General features: G+C 31.8%; 1 protein-coding gene across 1 annotated transcript; it reads right to left on the bottom strand.

Annotated features, from left to right (window-relative positions):
* Positions 1-1,211: 1,211 nt before the first annotated feature.
* Positions 1,212-17,451, bottom strand: LOC137404770 (uncharacterized). Its single transcript, XM_068091000.1, has 9 exons — positions 17,382-17,451; positions 15,345-15,564; positions 10,347-10,487; positions 8,812-8,952; positions 7,133-7,273; positions 5,856-5,996; positions 4,652-4,792; positions 2,638-2,778; positions 1,212-1,506 (listed from the first exon to the last, which is right to left on the bottom strand). The coding sequence occupies exons 1-9, from the start codon at positions 17,449-17,451 to the stop codon at positions 1,212-1,214; spliced, it is 1,431 nt and encodes a 476-aa protein (XP_067947101.1).
* Positions 17,452-21,505: the final 4,054 nt, after the last annotated feature.

Genomic DNA, 21,505 nt, shown 5'->3' with positions numbered 1-21,505 from the left:
AAATGTTGTAGTGTCTCATCGTTCCCATCTTCCAGGATAGCTGTTTAAGACATTTAATTAGATAAAGCTAAGATCAATGTTAATCAAACCACTTGCATCTGTTGTCAATGTTCTTTGAAAGTCTTATGCTTTAAAACTCAGCCCACTCACAGAAGTTTTACGAACTTAATACAAGGCACAAAAACAACATTTGTGATCTGCTATCATTTACGTATGTTGCACTTCATAGCTTTGTAGTTTTTATTTTGAAAGCATTAAACTCTAAATTATCCAAAAGCCAATGAAATACTGCATTAAATAGTTCAAAGAACTTTATAATGGGAACAAATGTGTATGTAGAATCGGCATCAAATAACTTTAAATGTCCACTCATTATTTATGAACACGCCCATATGGAAAAAAACTATTGTTTATCTGATGTGTGGAAATTAACACAGTACCCATTATTTAATTAAAAAGTAATGTTATTCAAAGAAGCTTTCCACAATATACGTATTCGGTGACCATATTTATTTTTATTAAATGACATTTAGACGGTGTATTTTTACCAATTCAAATAATTGAAATTATTAACTCTTCATGTGACTGGTAGAATTTATTAACATTTAAAAAACTAATAACCTTGTATGTAAAATACTTTATGAAATATGAACAATATATACTTACTAAAATTAGTTGCAATCTGAAAAAAATTGGAGATATTTTAACGAAATGTTGTACTCTATATATTAGTTATTACCATAAATATTATTAATAATATGGTTCCATTTTTATAAATAATATAACAATTGCTATTTAGATAACAATTTTAAATGATAAAGTAATACTGAGTAAACACTGATATACTGTAACACATTATATCAGGAGGCAATGCAAGAGTGCCTAAGAGACCATTCGACTCATCGATAGCGGATGCAAGCAGTCAGCTGAACATGCATACATGGGGCGGCATCACCAAACCTCAGGTTGACATTTAAATGGGCATTACCCATTCAGAGGTTGCATTTCTAGTCAAAACTGAAAAAAAAGTTTAAATAGAAGAAGGCTAGAGCATCACACTAAGTTGAATTACTAATCCACCCATGAGTGCAGTATCCATGGATTGGAATTAATGCATATACATTTATCATAAGAAAAGCGGAACATAGGACTAGTACAAGCAATATAGATGTACAATTATCCTTAACGTTTCCACATCCGCTTCAATATTATCAGCCACTGATGTTTTCACCTTTACTAGTTTGTAGTTCCATGAAGTACTCTCTAATATCGTCTATGCCTCTCTCACAGACCGAGTAAGGAGGGTTGGCCAAAATCGAACAGTCATCGCACGTAAAATAATCAAGTTCTTTAATTTCAAGGATTTCTTTGCCAATTTCCTCAAGTTCAGTATTATCATCCATTCTAAGAGTATTCAGCTTGTGTAGGTGTTGAAGGACTGAAGGAAACTTCGCAAATTTGTTTTCACTTAGGTCCAGTACCCGTAACTCTCTCATCTGGGCAAACCTAAAATATATAATGTTACATTGCAACAGCAATTTGTGAGTTTATTGTAGTTTTGCTACAAATTATAATATCATCAAAGGTCATTATTATTGGTTCACATTATTTTGATTTTTAAATAGATTGTTCGAGTTTTTTTTGAAAGAATAAACAAAACAGCGATGTCCTAAATAGACATAGAGCTCATAATTAATCAAGCAGCCGAATCTAGCAACGATTGAAATCACTGTTTGAAAAAAAAAGCATTTAATTTCTTAGGTGGTTTTGTGGCGTTTTCAGGGCTTTTAAAGGCTGGGAAGCTCCTAAACAGCATAATTTATTTTTCAAGTTTTGCATTGTTCATGGTTTTCACATTTAAATTAATTTAAATCATATTTTACGGTTTTTTGGGGAAAATACAGCCAAAGTTTCAAACAATTATGTTGGGTTACAGTTAGATTACTGCAATTATGTTGGGTTACAGTTAGATTACTGCAATTATGTTGGGTTACAGTTAGATTACTGCAATTATGTTGGGTTACAGTTAGATTACTGCAATTATGTTGGGTTACAGTTAGATTACTGCAATTATGTTGGGTTACAGTTAGATTACTGCAATTATGTTGGGTTACAGTTAGATTACTGCAATTATGTTGGGTTACAGTTAGATTACTGCAATTATGTTGGGTTACAGTTAGATTACTGCAATTATGTTGGGTTACAGTTAGATTACTGCAATTATGTTGGGTTACAGTTAGATTACTGCAATTATGTTGGGTTACAGTTAGATTACTGCAATTATGTTGGGTTACAGTTAGATTACTGCAATTATGTTGGGTTACAGTTAGATTACTGTAAATAAACAAAATCATAAACAAAATTCATGAAAAAAATTGAGAGTTCAAGTTGCACTTTCATAAACTATTTTAACTAAAGTTTAACTAAAATAAAATTAATACTTTTGAGTGAAATAGTTTTTGCAAATACAGAGCAATTTTATGAACTTTTCTAAGGAATTTAAAAATGCTGTATTAAAGCGCATTTTAGTGCTATAAACACTTGTTTCGATACTCAACACCTTGACAGTAATGTTTATGACAACCGCAATAATGCCAATATCTCCATAAAATATTGTATTTTTTTATTTGTACTTACCAATCAGGAAGAGCATTTATCTTACAGTTTTCTAGGTTTAGTTTGTTAAGAGATGGAAGCTTATTTAGTACTTCTGGAAGGCTTGTTGAAAAGTCATTCATAGGAATGTCCAGTTCCTCCAAATTATTTAGTGAAGATAAGCTGTAATATATAATAGTAAACTGGCAGGTGCACAGTTTTCTGCCATAAACAACTACCATAGTACCCCTTAGGCCTTTTTTCATTGTAGTCAGATGTCGCAGTCAATTTTGCAACATTGTGTGCTTATATATATATATAAATGTATATAAATTGTTTTCTCACCCCTTCTAACCCGTATGGGTGGTAGTTTCTGCTCTAACTCTGGTCTCCTACCAGAAACCTATGAATTTGAGCACTCGCTTCAAGATCTTAAGTGTTCCCATTAGCGCACTTTTCTGTAACTCACCTGAGTTGATTGCTGTTGGTATTTGGGCAAGCCACATTTTATGCGCCAATGTTATTGCGCCCAGTGCCCCAATAACTACTGGGATTACAGTTGTTCTTACATCCCAGTGTTTTTCAATCTCTTCCCCAAAAGGGAGATATTTCTCTACCTTTTCATATATATATATATATATATATATATATATATATATATATATATATATATATATATATATATATATATATATATATATATATATATATATATATATATATATATATATATATATATATATATATATATTTATATATATATGTATATGTATATATATCTATATCTAAGTAAGGTATCTAAGTATTTAAGGTTGGCGATCTTCCCCAGACATATATGCGGATAAACAAAGAAAACCTAACGGCCAATACAGAGTCGCTAATCATGGCAGCTCAGGAGCAAGTGCTTCCAACAAGGCAACTCCAAACAAAAATCTATTCCAATAGAGATGATACTAGATGCAGACTGTGCAAATATGCGCCTGAGACCATCCAACACATCATCAGTGGATGCAAGCAGCTAGCAGGAAACGCATACACTGAGCGGCATAATCATGTCGCAGGTGTTGTGTATAGAAGTCTATGTGATGAATATGGCCTTAATAAACCACAACACTGGTGGGAAGCTCCTGGTAAGGTTAATGAAACTGACCGCGCTAAGATCCTCTGGGACTTCTACATCCGGACTGGCAAGCATGTCTTAGCAAACCAACCAGATACATGTATAGTGGTAGTGGCCAAGGAGAACAAGAGGGCTACTATAATATATATATCAGTACCCAATGACTACAATATAGCCAGCAAAGAAAAAGAAAAGGTAGAGAAATATCTCCCTCTTGCAGAAGAGATTGAAAAATGCTGGGATGTAAGAACAACTGTAATTCCAGTAGTCATTGGGGACTTGGGCGCAATAACACCGGCGCATAAAATGTGGCTTGCCCAGATACCGACAGCAATCAACTCAGGTGATTTGCAGAAAAGTGCGCTATTGGGAATAGCTAAGATCTTAAGGCGAGTGTTCAAACTCCCAGGTCTCTAGTAGGAGACCCGAGTTAGAGCAGAAAGTACCACCCATACGGGTTAACCGGGTGAGGAAACACTTTTTATAATATATCTATATATATACTGATGAAGAAGAAGGTTGCAGTTCACTAGAAGAGAGTGCTCAATATGAAAATAGAGCATTTATATAAAATATTTTGTATATAATATATAGATTCAATAAAATAGACTATAACTTTAGATAAAACACTTGACTACTCTTAATTTCATGCTTGGTAAGAGCAATCTTTAGAAATTCAGAATCTTCAGAATCATCTTACCAAGCATGAAGCTAATAGTAATCAAGTGTTTTATTTAAAGTTATAGTCTGTTTTATAGATTTTTACTTGCTCTGATGGTATCATTGAGCACTCTGCATGGTTCTTACGCTTTTACTCATGTACATATATATATAAAATTGTTCAAAATAGATAGTTTGAATTTGTTTTAAAGTTCAGGTTTTTAAGTTAGCACTAAAATGTTTAAATTTACTATTGATTGGTTTTGATTTACTCACTAGTCAGGAATGACATTCAACTCACAGGACTGTAACTTAAGCTCAGTTAGAGATGAGAGTCGTACTATTACTTCAGGAAACTCAGTTTGAAAGTCACTCTGTGTAACATCTAACCTCCTTAACTTAACCAGTGATGATAAACTGTAAAAAAACATTCAATACAAGCATGTTCATTTTGATCTTCCTTAGTTCGATCCTTAGTTTTTTAGGAAAAATTAATTTACAGTTTGTCTCATTCAAAATCAGAGCAAAATATATCATTATATACCTTTGTAAATGATTTTTCCTGAATTGAATACACTATTAGAAGTAGTCAATATAACCTACTTATATGCTTAGATGTTTTATATCCTTTGAAACTTGGCTCTGATATTTTTCCCAGCATTTTGATTCAAACTATTACATTTTACAGAAAATACCTCATCAATTATTTTGAATTTCACTCAACTCAAAGTTATTAAGTTGTATGAATTGAATTCAACTAGGCTGCTAAATGTGGTTCTGACTTAAAACTTCTTCATGTAGTTATTTTGCTGTTTGTATACACACAAGTGTAAGGGAAGTTTTTTTTTATAGTTTAGCCTAGTCTTAAAATTTGCTAAACTGGTTCAAATATGTCATAACGAGTCTCTGAATATATAAATTGACATTTAATTACAGTAACTCCAAGTTTTTTTGCTTTCAATTGCAAACAATTTTAGCAGAAATTTTTAAATATATGAAAAGGCTAAATATATTTTTAAAATTAAAAAGCAAACTTCTGTATGCTATAATTTGTGAGAAGGAATATTAAAATGAAAACAAGATGTGAATCTATGGCTTCAGTAACTACATTTCGATAATTTGTGTTGCAACCAGGCATAACTTTCCATCTCAGTTAATATACTGCACTTAGTCAACATTTGTATAAAATGTTTAACATTGTAATCAATATTAAAGAAAAGTTGTGTGTCATAGCAAAATCATGACTTTAACCTAATATCTAATGAATCCAAGGTGAAATAGATACAACTTTTCAATTTATTTTTAGAAGAACTAAAAATGCGTATATTTCTATAAAATGAATTTTGGTATATTTTTTGTGTACATAACAGCAACTTACCTTCTTCATCAACATATAATCACTAATAAGTATAATTACTATAATAAAAGAATTCTCAAAGTCTGCATGTACATGTATATATATACACATGAAGATACTAACCAGTCTGGAAGAGTTGTCAGCCTACAGAGCTTCAAATTTAACCTAGTAAGGGATGATAGTTGTCCTACTTCCTCCGGGAGGCCAGTAGAGAAGTTATTGTAGGAGATGTCTAACTCCTCTAACTTACTCAAGGATGAGAAGCTGAAGTAGATACACCGACATGACTCATTGCCCTACCATTCATTGCAATAACTTTACTTAGCGCTCACTGATCTATGGCTGTCACTTCTTTTAGATAAAGAATTTAAACACAAATTTATTGTTATTGCTAGTTATTCCTAGACATACATCTATCTAAATACATGTAATACACTTTTTTCTGCTAAAAAAGAAACTAGAAAACTATTTATTGCCATCATCTCAAGGTATGAATAACCTTACAAGAATTTAATATGCACATGATATTATAGTTATACCTGCAAAATTTATTACCAAATTTTAGATATTGGTAAAAATCTTTGAAGACATTAAAAGTACTATTAATAATTAATTCTGAATAAAAAAATTAAATTTCAATCATTTGGTTGTTTAATTAATAAATTGCAAAAAATATTATTCTTTGACTCATAGTCTTCAGAAGGATAGCCTATAGGCTGACATTATGTACCAGCTAAAATTTTATTGACCTCATTTTGATGGTAAAAACATTATTTTACACACCCATCTATACCTTATACCGTTGAATCTATACAACATTCTAGATTTACATGTCGAAAAATACAATAATGTGCATTGCACTGATATGATGAAATTTTTAAAAATAATTTCATATATCTTTCAAATCAAATATAGAAGTTGTACCTTATTAAGGTAGAGTACTGGCATAAATTTGACACAAACACACACGCACGCGAGGGCGCACACACGCACACATATACATGTAAACACACAGGTGCACACATGCGCACGCAGGCGCGCACATACGCGGACACACGCGCACACACATGCACACAAATGCACAGATCTGCACACACTCACAAACACACACAGTATACAATGATCAGACTCAGAATATATTTCAAGTGCAGAGAACTATATATTTTATATTTCCTTTTCATCAAAAAACAATCAGCAGCACATCTGAGTTAATGCTTTAGTTTTAGTAAAATTTTAAATCTTCAAATTCCCCAAAGCCCACAAGAAAAAATTATTAGAATAATAATTTTTTTGAATGTTTTTTTATTGCTCAAGGTACTGGAAGTCTTGTGTTACTCTGATCCGTTTTCCATTCTACACGGTGCATTCACCGCAGTGATTACATTTTTTTCTAGGCTTACCCATGAATATGGCTGTTCAGCTGGCAGTTTGCCACATTTAGCTTTGTTAGTTCTGAGAGTTTTCCTATCACCTTTGGAAATCCTTCTGCAAATCTGTTTCCAGTTAGTATGAAATTCTCCAACTTTGTCAGAGATGATAGACTGTAAGGCATGAAATTATGTTCATCATGTTTGCTGATTGATGGAGATAAAAAAAGGTTTGCCGTAATAATTGCAAAAAAATTTGTGACAAGAAGATTAAGGTTGCAAAAAACTACTATGAAAGTGGCTCACCGACACGGTATGATAATAAAATTTAATAAACAAGTTTAGGCTGTTGCTAATCGGATAATCATATAAACATTTGTCAATTTTGTAAAACTATATTAAAGTACAAGTATTATTGTCGGGTGTTATAATTGAGTTCATATCAATGTATAAGGTACCAAGTAAGTTTTTATTGTTTATATAAAAGCCTAGTATATTTGAGTAGGCTTTAGTAGCAGACTACTAGTAGGTTTGTAGCTAAATCTATTAATTAGGCACTGTGTTAACAGCTTATTCAGTATTTTGTGATAGTTCCATATAAAATCTAAGTTTCCAAATAACTGGTTAAATAAAAGAGGTTTATTCCTCACACACTTTATTAGTGAAACAAGTATATGTAAACATTGTTGTAAAACCAACTGTTTATCACAATTCTATTTATATTACCAATATTTTACATAAGTAAAAGCATCACATCAAGATCTGACACAGTGAACTTATTGGTACATCAATTCATTAATATTTTACTCTGTGCGAATTAAACAGAAACAACTCCATATGCAAAAATTATATTGAGTGTTTAATTATGTGCTAGTAAACTAAGCTTCACACCAAAAATTAGCAATGAAATATTATTGGCTTCCGAAACATTTATTTATCGGATCTAAAAAATTTATTTTAAAATTTCAAATTAACTGGTTGCCCTTGATTAAGATGCTCAATTATCTACACAATTTAATTTTTAGAACAAAAAAAGACACATTATTTTTATTCAATATATCATGGATTGCTGTTGTCATATAAAAATGGCTTTAGTTTAAAAAATGTAACAAGTTTTTGACCTTCAAGACTAAAAAATTTTTTTCAAAAAGTAATTTTGCTGAGTGCTGAGTAGTAAGGATGATATTTACACGTAAAATTTGCTAGCAATTTTCAATTCCTTTGTGTAAAAAATTATTTTCAGTTTCAATGTGATTCTTAAGACAAATTACACTTTAAATGTTTTTAAAGTTTTGATTACAAAAGGAAAGCCTGTTTTTGTTTCAGCTGAGTTCCTTTTAGCTTTATAATGTTTCAATGAATGTCTGATCATACATGGAACTCTTTAAGTCACTGGGAAGCAGTCATGATCTTTTTGAAGTTTTGTGAGCATTATAAAACATCGGAATAACTAAGTGGTATAAAACTATTCAACCACTAAACTTGCTATTATTCTGGCTCATCACATTATAGCGTTCTTGTAGCAGTTACATAGCGGATGACTAAAGCTAAAAGTTTCCTTCATCAATGTGTGTTGATCAGAAAATCCAGCCTTAATGATTGTAGCAACATCATTTTATTCAAACTTGTCTACTCCAATACAATGTAACAATTTTTGACTTATAATAGTTTTATGATAAAATGAAAAATTTATAATACAATAAAATACTCACGAATCAGGAAGAGTGCTCAGTTCACAGTATCGCAGGTTCATCTTAGTCAGTGATAAAAGTGTTTCTACTACTGCTGGAAGGCCTGCTGAAAACTCATTATTTGCGAGATCGAGCACCTCTAACTTTTGAAGAGATGACAGACTGTCAAGTAGAATATGAAATATTTAAACTTGCATCATAACGGCGCTGCATGTCAATCCAGGATATATGGAGTAACGAACAGCTAACCAATTTTTGGAGCACAAAAAGGTCGATTAAAAAGTTGGATTGAACTACTTGAAAATGGTGTTTTATGCAGGAAAATAGCTAACAAAATGAGATCATAAATCTCAAACTTTTAGCTTAATTTATGCTAAAGTCTTGCATAAATTAAAGACAATGCAAATCTTCCAGCAAATACTTAGACTATTTGTCCCCAATGCCAGTGTGTGAGGCCTTTCCTAGATATATGGTCAAATAATCCACAGTACTATTTGCCAGGCTATACAACATAAATATTATATCAACGTTTTTGTTTATTCATCATAATCATTACACCAACTGCCAAATGTTTTGAGAGAGCTTTTTGTAGATATCGTTTGGCATGAAAAAGTTGAAAAAAATTGTCCTTCAATGGGGAGGATGGAAAGATATCAAATTCCACATATTAAAGGAGAATATATTATAACAAGGCACATGATCCCAGAGTGCATTGTACCAGTTAATAATTAGGCATTAGCATTTGCGAGAAGGATAAACAGTAAATGGTGAGAGCAATGGAAATGGTAGGAATAGCCTAGCCTTTTGGCTAGATACAAGTGCTAACAAACATTTGTAAGTTCAATTCCTGTATGAAGTGCCATTTTCATCTTTAGATTTTGTTATTGCTATAGCTGGACAGAGGAACACGAAACGTCCAGATTTATATGATTATCTATTTACATTTATATATGTATGCGCAATATATGTACATAAAATAATGCTTGAGATGGGTTCATTCAAGCGCACATGTACGTGATGATGATCAATGACAGTGCTTGTAGTAATATTTTGGAATTAAAATCACACAGCAAAGCCATTTTCTTAGTTGTTTTTAGCAAGCAAAATATTTTCCAAGTTGGAACTGAGCTACCATAGATTACATGCATGTTAGGTCTATCTATTTCTTGGTAGTGCCACTAAGAATTGTGGTCACAATAGTTACGTTCTTTTCCAATTCTCAAATTATCGTTACATAGAAATCCATTAAGTAGTAATATAGAGTTCAAAGTTAATGTTAAATTTAAAGTTAATTGAATACTAAATTATATCAACTATGCTTGAAGACATTTGTTTGCTTTCCACTCTTTGAATTTTTATGGAAATAGTCAGTCAGGTGGTAATCTAAATATGTTTACATTCAAGACTCATAAACTGTAATCAAACAATTTAAACAAAAACTTGTAATTCAAAAAGCATGTCACTTAAGACTTCCGATTTTTATGCATACCATAGCATCTTAATAAGGTATGGCATAACTATAACAAGTCAGTAAGGGTTGTTTTTTGAATACTCACGAATCAGGAAGAGTACTCAGCTGGCATCGTGCTAACTTTAGCTTTGTCAAACCTGAAAGTCCACCTACTGTTTCAGAAAGATCTCCTGAAAAATTGTTGTCTGACAAGTCTAATATTTTTAGACCTTTGAGTGTCGAGAGTCTGAAAAAAGCCAATTCTGCTATTAAAAATTGCTACTATTTCTTAATTGCTAAATTACTTATGCAATAAAATTATTGAAAATGTTATCAAATATGTCAACCACCTCTACAAGTATTCATTGTTACTTCTTAAATATTTGATTACACCGTTGAAGTCATTCAAATGAAATTAACCACATTATAAGGCTAAAACAACAGCTACAATTTGCTGTTAGTTTTGTTTTTGTAGATAAGCCTTGTCTAAAGATATAAGTGTTAGAATAAAATCATTTGTTGAACTTCTCAGATTCAAGCAGGGGGTATTATTGTGACGTAAACCGCCAGCAAGTATGAAATTATTTTGTGAGTGATAAATATACAATCTCTTCTTTAGCTAATCATCAGCAGAAATTTTTTATATAAGTCTTAATAAATTGGGCCCGCTGAATTAACATGTTTTTGTTTATGTTTGTTTATGTTTTTGAATTTACACAATAATTAAAAAAAAATGACAATGTTTGACAAAGTTTAAAAACCTTTCAAGTCGTTTTTACTTTTTCCTTTAATTTGTTTCAGCTGCTCTTCTCTCATGGTATGTAGTTTAAAAGTTAGAATGGCAAATTTTGTTACATGTTAAATACCAATCAATTTTTGGTCCAAAGACTTTTTTATCACCCGGACAATGCTGGGTAGCACAGCTAGTATATATGTATGTTGGACTGAGGAAGCCATCAAGGAAACGGATATAGCAATACCAATATATGTATACATGTTTTATATATACATACATATTATATATATAAACATGTATACATATATATTATATATATAAATATATATTTATATTTATATCTAATATATAAACGGCAATCGTTGTCTGTCTATCTATCTATCTGTCTGTCCGCTTTATAGAGTACCATACTTTTCGGACTCTTAGCCTCTACTAGGTATCTAGGGCGCATTAACGAGAATCTCTGGTTAGTGCGCCTCTATACATAACCTATTCATCGTTTGCCGCTTTCACACAAAAATGGCGTAATAATTACAACTATGTGGCTTTCTTTTAGCTTCATGGCACGCAATGTTTTTTTGTCATCGACGTATTAGGGCTAATTGGTTTTCGGCAAAACGGTATCGACAATAGACTCTCTCGATAATAGAATTTGCCGATTAAATTTTATTAACTCTAAGAAACACAATTTTTGTGAACCTTTACTTTCTGCTTTTCTTAAGGTTCAATTGCTAAATTGCTGTTAAGATCACTATTTTTGTATTATCTCGAGTAGAAATAGCATTTAGATTCTCTCACCTTCAATTGGACAAAGACACTACAATATTTTATTTTTAAATAACATATCATTGTACCAGTATCATCATATTCAGAGTATTGATGGATAGCTGTTGGTGGAACAGTAACTTTTTTATACACACATTTCTATGCAAGAATTGTTATTATCAATTCAACATATTCACGGATTTTATTTTGTTTTTTTCAGTTTGTATTAATTGTATCATTTTTTATTGTAATTGTTGCAAAACCGACTTACTTTAGCTATTACTTGCTAATTATTTAAAATTTACACCTAATCCCTTTTACAATTGTTTTATTTTTTAATTTATTAAACTGGCAGAAAACCTTTTCCTCATGTTATGAACTTTTAAAGTTACAGGTGTTTGACAAAGGTCGATAAACTTTACAGATGTTTTTATTTTCTTTCAAACTATTTCAACTATACAAAAAACTTTTCTCATGATAGGTTACCTATCATGTTTTTTTATGTTACATATGTAGTTTGAATGTTAGAATGGCAAATGTTGTTATATATGTTAAATACAAATAGATTTTCTGTGCAAAGACTTTTGTTTACCTGGGTACAAGTGCAGCTTATGGTGTGAAATGTTGAACAAATACTTTACCAAAGTGGTTTTCTTGCCTTCGAAAGGATTAAAATTTACATTATTTTATTTTAATCGGAAAAATTGTTTCGGGTCTCAAACAACTCGGTTTTTGAACTACCTTCTGGAACTGATTGTGTTTGAGAACTGAGATTCCATTATAGATCATCAAAATATACAGGTTGCTGAAAGTTATGAAACTTTAAAATTACATTCGTTTGAAAACCTTTATGGTTGTTTTATTTATTTTTAAATCAGTTGCCATGAACAAAACCTTTTTCTTTTGATTTGAAGTTTGAAAGTTGTAGTTGTTTGAAAACCTTTACAGTTGTTTTATTTTCTCTCTTAATTTATTTCAACTACACGAAACACATATTTCATGATATGTAGTTCGAAAGTTAGAATGGCAAATGTTGTTACATGTTAAATACAAAACTATTAACTGAGCAAAGACCTTTTTTACTACTCGGGCAACACCGGGTAGCACGGTTAGGCTTGGGGCTGTGGCCTCACTCGGGGATGCGCGGGAGACCTTTTTTGCCCCGAGTACAGCGAGGGTCTCCAAGCACGGCTTTCCAGATAAATGAGTGGCGAGTGCGAGGCGATTGATTGCAAAGCGATTGAGTGCAAGGCAATTTATTGCGAGTTCGAGGCAATTAGTTGCGAGACGATTGGTTGTGAGTGCAAGGTGATTGATTGCAAGGCGAATGCGAGGCGATTGATTGTGAGGCGATTGCGAGGCGATTGAGTGTGAGGAGAATGATTGCGAGGCGAGAGGGAGGTGATTGCAAGGCAAGTGCAATGCGATTGATTGCGAGGCATTTGATTGCGAGGTGATTGATTGCGAGGAGAGTGCAAGGCAATTGATTGCGAGGCGAGTGCCGGTCGAATGATTGCAAGGCAATTGATTGCGAGTGCGAAGCAATTGATTGCGAGGCGAGTGCAAGAACGCAATTGTCAACTGCTCGGCGGGTAAAGACTGGTCAGCCGAGGCAGGGGCTCAGCAGCAGAAGTGCGCGATAGTCAACTGCAAATACAGACGGGTATGAACGGATGCATGAATCGAGTCGCATGAATCTAGAATATTCACTAGATTTTACACGCATCTAGCTGTAAGACACATTGCAGATTTCCATTGTTCTTCCCAACATTGACATGTATATGTGCATGCATACTCTGATCAGGACAACAATTAGTAACAGTAGACTGCATATTTGGAGCTGTTTTACAGCATGAAAGACAACTCTCAATAAACCTTATGCTGCACATGAATCTGTTCCTGTAGGCGGGTAATGCAGCTAGTATATATATATATATATATATATATATATATATATATATATATATATATATATATATATATATATATATATATATATATATATATATATATATATATATATATATATATATATATATATATTTATATATATATATTTATATATATATTTATTTATATATTTATTTATATATATATATATACAGTATGTATATATATTTACAGTGTATATATATACTTATATATACATATTTATTTATATGTAAATATAGTGGACTGAAGAAGCCATCAAGGAAACAGATATAGCAAGCCACAAACTGCTTAGGATGCATGGATCACTCCACCCAAAATCTGATGCTAGTACATTTTATCTCAATAGGAAAGATGGGAATAGGAGACTCAAAAGTGCCGCGGACAGTGAAAAAAGAAAAACAAAGCATTAAAACCTATGTAGCCTCCATGGCCACCACAGTTGAGTTGCTAGCTAAATTTCACTCGCCTGCTCTGACAATGGAGATTTGCAGTGACCAAGATAAACTTGACTGGTGCATGCAACCTCTTCATGGTGTTTACCACCAACAAATATCTAAAATTGGCAATCCCTACCAGACATGTATGTGGCTGAAAAAAGGAACCTAACAGCCAATACAGAGTTGGTACCAATGGCAGCCTTGGAGCAAGTGCTCCAAACAAGGCAAATCCAAACACAAATCGATCACACTAGAAATGATTGTAGATGCAGACTGTGCAAAGATACACCAGAAAATATCCAACACATCATCAGTGGATGCAAGCAGCTAGCCGGAAAAGCATACACTGAGCAGTATAACCATGCTGCATGTGTTGTGTACAGAAGCCTACGCGATGAGTAAGGCTTTAATATACCACAACACTGGTGGGAAGCTCCTGGTTAGGATAATGAGAATGCCCACGCTAACATCCTCTGGGACTTCTATATTCGGACTGACAAGCATGTTTTAGCAAACCAACCAGATATAATTGTGGTGGACAAGTAGAACGAGAGGGCTACAATAATAGATATATCAGTACCCAATGACTACAATTATATAGCCAGCAAAGAAAAAGTGCAGAAATATCTTCTTCTTGGATAAGAGATTAAAAACTGTTGGGATATGAGAACAACTGTAATTTCAGTAGTCATTGTGGCACTGGGCGCAGTAACACTTGTGCATAAGATTTGACTTTCCCGGATACCGTCAGCAATCAAATCAAGTGCGTTGCGTAAAGCGCACTGTTGAGAGCAGCTAAAATCTTGAGGCAAGTGCTCAAACTCCCAGGTCTCTGGTAGGACACCCAAGTTGAAGCAAAAATTGTCCCCTACATGGATTAACCGGGTTGATGAAACAATGTTTTATATATATGTATATATATCTATATATACTTATATATTTACATATATATTTACTTAACTAAAAGTAACAATTTATTTAACCATGAATACATATAATGATTACTATAATACAATTTTTTTGTTATTACTAATCACCATTTCAGAACTTTTTTATCATTTCATTCGTTTATAATTTGATATTTGAAAGGCTTTAAAAGTAAAATAAAAGGAACAAAAGTTTTTTTAGATCAAACATACAAAAAGGAATAATTGCATAAAACTTAGAAACATAGTGATAAATTTTTTTAGTAGAGTATTAGATATTTAGTAGAAAAATTGAAGCCAGGATTTACCTTTGCAGCTGAATGTAGTCTGACATTCTAAATAGTTTAAGATTGCTCACTGATGGAGCAACTATTTCAAGCGGTGGAACGTTTCCTGTACATGTCAGTGAAATGATAGTGTCATCTTTTGTTTTTGACAATATCTGCTGCACAGTCATATCATCCTGTTGACGTTTGAAACAATCTTCTGCAGTCTCTGTGCTAGACACGCTGTAGTATACTTCAAATACTGCAGCAAAAAAATCAGGAAAACTGTCAAATAAGATAAACCTGAACAAAGTTTTAATCAAGTGATGTGATTAACATTGTATAATACTTTGAGAAACATGTTGATCATGTCAGATGTTGGCTATTTAAAGTGAAGCACACTTTTTTCTTTTATTGATCTACAAAGTTTATTTTATAAAAATAGCTAGACCATTTAATAATATTTTAAAAATGATTTTATCTACAATCAGGAAAATTATATAAAACTAATCTGCAATTGTTTTTACAACTTTTTAGTAATTTCAATAGGATATTTTAACATCAAACTATATGAGTTGGAGAAAGAAAATATGAGCATTCATTTTATTTTGAGGAAAAATCAAAACCTATAACAATATGTATAAGCAATAACCACTTAAAAAAACAATTTGAATTTGCAACAATTAAAACTTTAACTAAAGATATAATTTTTGTTTAACTGTTCATTTTTGTAGTCAAATTTTTTACAATGTGTTAAAAAGATTTTGGCTGCCAGCTTTATATTCAGAACTAACAAACACAGTTGGTTTGAATTTATTATAATATCTTTAACCGATTTTGATTTAACCGACAAATTGTTCAGCAACTTACATAAATAAGTAATGTAATAGAGAAAGTAAGTGAATCATCTTTAAAAACTAATTCTAACATTTTAGTCTAAATACTAAATGTTCTATACAAGCCACCCTGCACACACTACCTTTAAAACTGACTTGACGGTAGGTAAAATTTGCAATTGCCCAAAAAATCATGGATATAGAGTTATGTGTATTACAAATATTTGTTGGTAAATTTGTGGCATGCTAGTTTAAGATGGGTGATTTAAGTAGCAGTCTGTTCAATATATGTGCCAAAGAATTAGGTGGTGTATTTTTTTTAAAAAGTGCATTAGACATAATTTTTAAAAAAACTTTACTCAACCTTTTACTCAACCTTTTTCATATTTTCTCACATTTTTTCGGCACTAAATTAAATGCTGACTATTGTTATATAGAACTGTAATCAGGTTAAAATAAAACTCAAAATTCAAGCACTGGCTTTCATATTATATAAGCAATTATATTGTTTTACTGTGGTGAATTGAAGTATTATTGTTTGAATAAAGAAGTAACTTTATTATTTTCATTTACATAAGTTGCTTCTATTAAAAAGCATTTACAAAAACTATCCACAAAAAAAAATTAAGAAAAAGTGCGAAAAAAATCTCTCTCAACAATTGAATTTTGAGTCTTTTTCTTGCTGTCAGTTGAAGTGACTAAGATTGTAATATGACTTGTGCTTTGTTTTGATTGCAATTCTCTTAATCCGACCAATAATAATCAATCATTAATAGCCTAAGAAGCAAGTAAAAAGGTCAGTATTTAACTTATATTACTTAATATTACATGAGTTGACATAATAATGCTTGTAAAATTAAATACATTCCTTGTTGTAATATAATTATGTGTTAATCTAAAGCATGAAAGTTTCAGTAGACTAATCGGTAATTAAAATATGCCCAAGAGATTCTCATAACAAAACTAGTCATTGCAAAGAACACTTTTATATAGTCAATATAGAACAGAAAAATACAAAAACATGAGTCTTACTACCACAAATTACACTTGTATGCTAGTAGATAATGAAGAAACATTTTGCTTTAACCTCTCATTAACTTTGCCTTAACCATTAAGCTATCAACCTCACTTAAAAGAAAACAAAATTTATTTTCTAGTATTTTTGAGAGTATACCAAGGGTGAAGTTTAGAACATTTGTGTCTAAAATGTGTTGCCCTCTCTTCTAATTCAGTATGTTCTTACCTTCATTTTCACTGTGTCCAGCCTCAGTCAAACTTTTTAGCGCTGCTGTCAGTAGATTGCTTTTTGACATGCTTATTCATGGGAAGTTATTATGGGCTAAAACAAGTTAGACCTGTGTTTAACAAAAAACTGAAACTATCGAGTGTTTGCTAAAATATAGCATCATTAATATTATCAGATAACAAGAATAAGTCTAGTGATGTATTTATAAAGTTGTATAGTGCTGGTTGCTTGATACCGGGTGGTCCTAGAAGAGCAAACACGATCCCAATCACTGTTACATGTAACTCTTTTGGTTCAGAACAAAATACTCATTGTACAAAATATACTTTGTAGGTTTCTTATAGTTTCAGACTTTTTTAAAGTTTCAGATTTTTCAGGGCAATGAAATTTTACATACAGAATACATTACTAATTTTGTACAATACGAGCACACTGTTTTGATATTATTCAAATATAATTCAAATATTTACGTACTATAAGAAAAATAACAACTCATAAATGATTCAAAAATTGAAAAATATAAAATAACAAAAAATCAAAAAAAATATACAAATAATTAGAAACAGTTAATAGAATATATGATTATTTGCCTATAATTAAAGATATGAATCGTTTGATTCTCACTTTAACCTTTAATTTGAAAGTACATGTCAAACACAGATTAATATTGATCTGATTAAACAATACTACGGAACATTGTATGTAAAGTGATGTGCCTTCTGCTGCCATAAATGCAACAAAATTACTTGAAGTGATGTGGGCGACATTACTAAAATGTTTTGCAGTTAGCTATTTATTGTTATTGTATAGCTGCAATAGACCTTTTTAAAACTATTTTATTACTGTGTAAATTTGTATTATTCAGTAACAATTGAATTTCAGTGTGAATAATATTGGTAAAATTTGTAATAATATTGAAAGGTTGTAATTTGTGTTTAGCAAGTATGTTTAAGCTGTACATATGACTATGATCTATGTCATTTACATAGAAAATATGTTTTCTAAATGGCAATGTGTAAAAGTTTTGCGGCAATAAAATAATTATTATTTTACTTTATTGTTTCAACACTGAAATGACTAGTCAGCAGTGCAAAAAAAAGTCAGTATCAAAAACCACTGGGAAATTAATCTGGTGAATTAATCAATTTGGACAAAATTAAAAGAGTTTGAAATATAATTGTTCAGTTCATCTTTGGTATGTAAAATGAAATCATTCTTGATAGTAGATTTTGAGTACTGTTGATACAGTTGATATTTGTTACTTCAAACTTAAAACATAGACATTATGCATCAATGAGTAAAAATATTCAGTGTTATGTATCCAACAGTGTTATTAAAATAAGTAAACATGTCAAGCATTGAGAGACCATTCAACTATTTAGTCGATAGTTGCACAAAACAAAGCTTTTTATTTTGTAAAAAGCGCACATGCCATGGTGCAGTCTTTTATAAAATAACTAATTTTTTTTAATAGTAAATTTGAGCAATTTGTGATGTATATTAATTCTTTAATGAAACTACAATAAAATAATAAGAAATAAAACTTTTTTGGTTGAAGTTCACTAGAAAAGAAGATTATTTATTGACTGATAACGTGGACTAAGTAAAAATACAAGAAAAATTATTCGAGTGAGAGTACCGCTCTTAAATTTTGAGAAATGATAAGGCAGAAAAACAAAAAACTCATATCTATAGTTAAAGCACTTTTCTGTTGAAAAAAAATTATATTTACAAGTTGATATTTATTGCTTGCCATAAATGTTCAAACATATTATAGGTTGCACTGCAAAATGTTAGTTATTTAAATTTTTCATTTCGTTACTCTAAATTTGAAAGCATAGTTTTATTTTATAATCATATTTATCGATGTTGCATAAAATTCATTGCAATCATTGAAACCTTTGCTACAGTTTGTACAAAAACTAGCCTTGATTACGAAACAAAAGATAAAATGACTAACGTCAATCTATCGAAAGCAGAGCATTAATAACAGCAATGTTGCTATCAAATAATTTGTTATAAGTTTTAATTTTAGAAGTTATATAATGATGTTCTATTAAATGCAAAGAAAAATTATATAAAAAATCAGATGGCATTAAAAACGATAACTATAATACTTGAAAAAAAGCTTACAATGTTTTAAACCAAAAAACATTTTTCATTGTCCGCTCAGCCAGTTCAGTTCTGATTCTTGGTCACGTTTAGACTTATTTTATCTTCTTTAGGCTGCTCAATACTTTTTTGATAACCCGGTCAGCCAGGGTTGGGGCAGATGGTTTCATCTTTTTCCAGAGTAATCGCAATAAGAGTAATTGCAATGAGTTCTAAGGTTATCCAAAATGAATCATATTTACTATAAATAGCACATTTAGTTTGTCATCTAAACTTTCTGAATCTAAAGTAAATAGTATATTTTAAAAGCAAAGTTCTGGGAAAATGGTAATTATAATATAAATAATAAATAATATTTACAATATAAACATTATTATCATTGAAATGAAGAAACCCTTTCACACAGTTTTGAGTTATCTTCCCTTGACCATCATTTTTGAATGAACAAAATCTGTTGCCAGTAGCATACAGAAGCGGCCCTTTTTTTTCTTTGTCAGATTTGCATCTGCACTTGTTTGAAAATGTATTGTGCAGTCCTCCTATTTCTCTGCAGCCATTTCACACATTATTGCGTACGATAAAAAACTGTGAGACAGGAATTATTCAATAGCTCCATTTCAATAGCTCCAATTCAATAGCTCATTCAATAGCTTATTCAATAGCTTTCGCTGCACGATCATATTTGCTGTGTTTCCAGTAATGGAGTTTGACATGTCGTGGTACGCTATTATTAGTTGGTGTAGAAAAAGATATCACTCAGCTACTTCTCTTGACTGTTGCGTGGTCAAAAGCGATTATCCTAGCTCCATGTAAGTATTTAAACTATCACATAGGCTTAGTGGTAATGGATGGTAACTGGATGGTAAAACCTTTGTCCGCTCGCTAAAACTACAGAACTTGACCATTGGTGGGCTTTCACATTGTTTGCAGCTTCTTTGTCAAGTCTCAATTGAAAACAATACTTGCTTGTCAATTGCGTTGGCCTCTACCTTTGCTGTAGCATCTGACTGAGCTAAGGCATCATTTAATCATAAGGAACCTAAGGCATCATCGAAGTAACCTTTTGTAGTTTTTTGCAAATAGTCTATGTTTTTTGTCGACTATTCTAGTTTTACTGAGTTTTGCATGACTCAGCACTTTGGATCGGCTTTATGATGATTGCGGTATGGCCAAACTAATAACAGTTTTGTTGGATGTGGCTCATCAGTCTTCTAACGACAGGCTGTTTTAGGCATAGGTCTAGCATACAATAGATTCTCATAGGGCCAAGGATCATATGGTACAAAACATTGAATGCCTTTGGAGTTACCTAAACTTTTAACAGCCCTGCTTGGCAAGATCTTCAAAAAACCCTGCAAGTTCTGCAATGCTTTTTTGCTCCTACTATTCTAGCTACAATCATTTAAAGAGCAGTTTGTTCCAGTGTGATATAGCTGCTGAACAATTGTAGTGAGTTCAGTGTGAGTGGCCAGTTGGACTGCCAGTTTGTTTTTCTGGAAGGTACCCGTAGTCATCACCATGGCAGTATTTTTATATAGTTCTTGTAAAAACTTTTGCAGATGAAAGTTGGTTCAATAGTTTTGGGTGCCAATGGTCAATATAACCATTACATAAATGGGTGACAGTTTTGTGTCAAAAGTGGAAAACTTTACCAAATTAAACCCATTTATTTGCTTGAGAATTTCTGTAGCTCTAAAGGTTGATTCCAGCATTTTTAAAATAATAGACACTTCTACATAGCAGATCAGCGCCTTGATCATGATGGTCAGTCTTATTGGGTCTTTTGCGTTAATACCTTTTTTGCAGGCCCTATATTTTTTGGTTTGCCAAGTTCAAAATAACATCAGTTATTGCAAATCTATCTTCTCAAACCATGTGCATTTTTGTGTCTCAAGCAGGCTGGTGTTTGAAGATACACGAAAGTATGGCCACAGACCCAAGCAATCAAAAAACAGGGAATGTTTCCTTCTCAAGCGATCCTATTTTTTGCAAAAGGAACTTCTCATTGC

This window comes from Watersipora subatra, chromosome 9 (genome assembly GCF_963576615.1).
Source record: "Watersipora subatra chromosome 9, tzWatSuba1.1, whole genome shotgun sequence".
Classification (NCBI taxonomy): Eukaryota; Metazoa; Bryozoa; class Gymnolaemata; order Cheilostomatida; family Watersiporidae; genus Watersipora; species Watersipora subatra.
The sequence above is the reverse complement of the archived record's forward strand: the minus strand, read 5'-3'. Positions and strand labels throughout refer to the sequence as shown.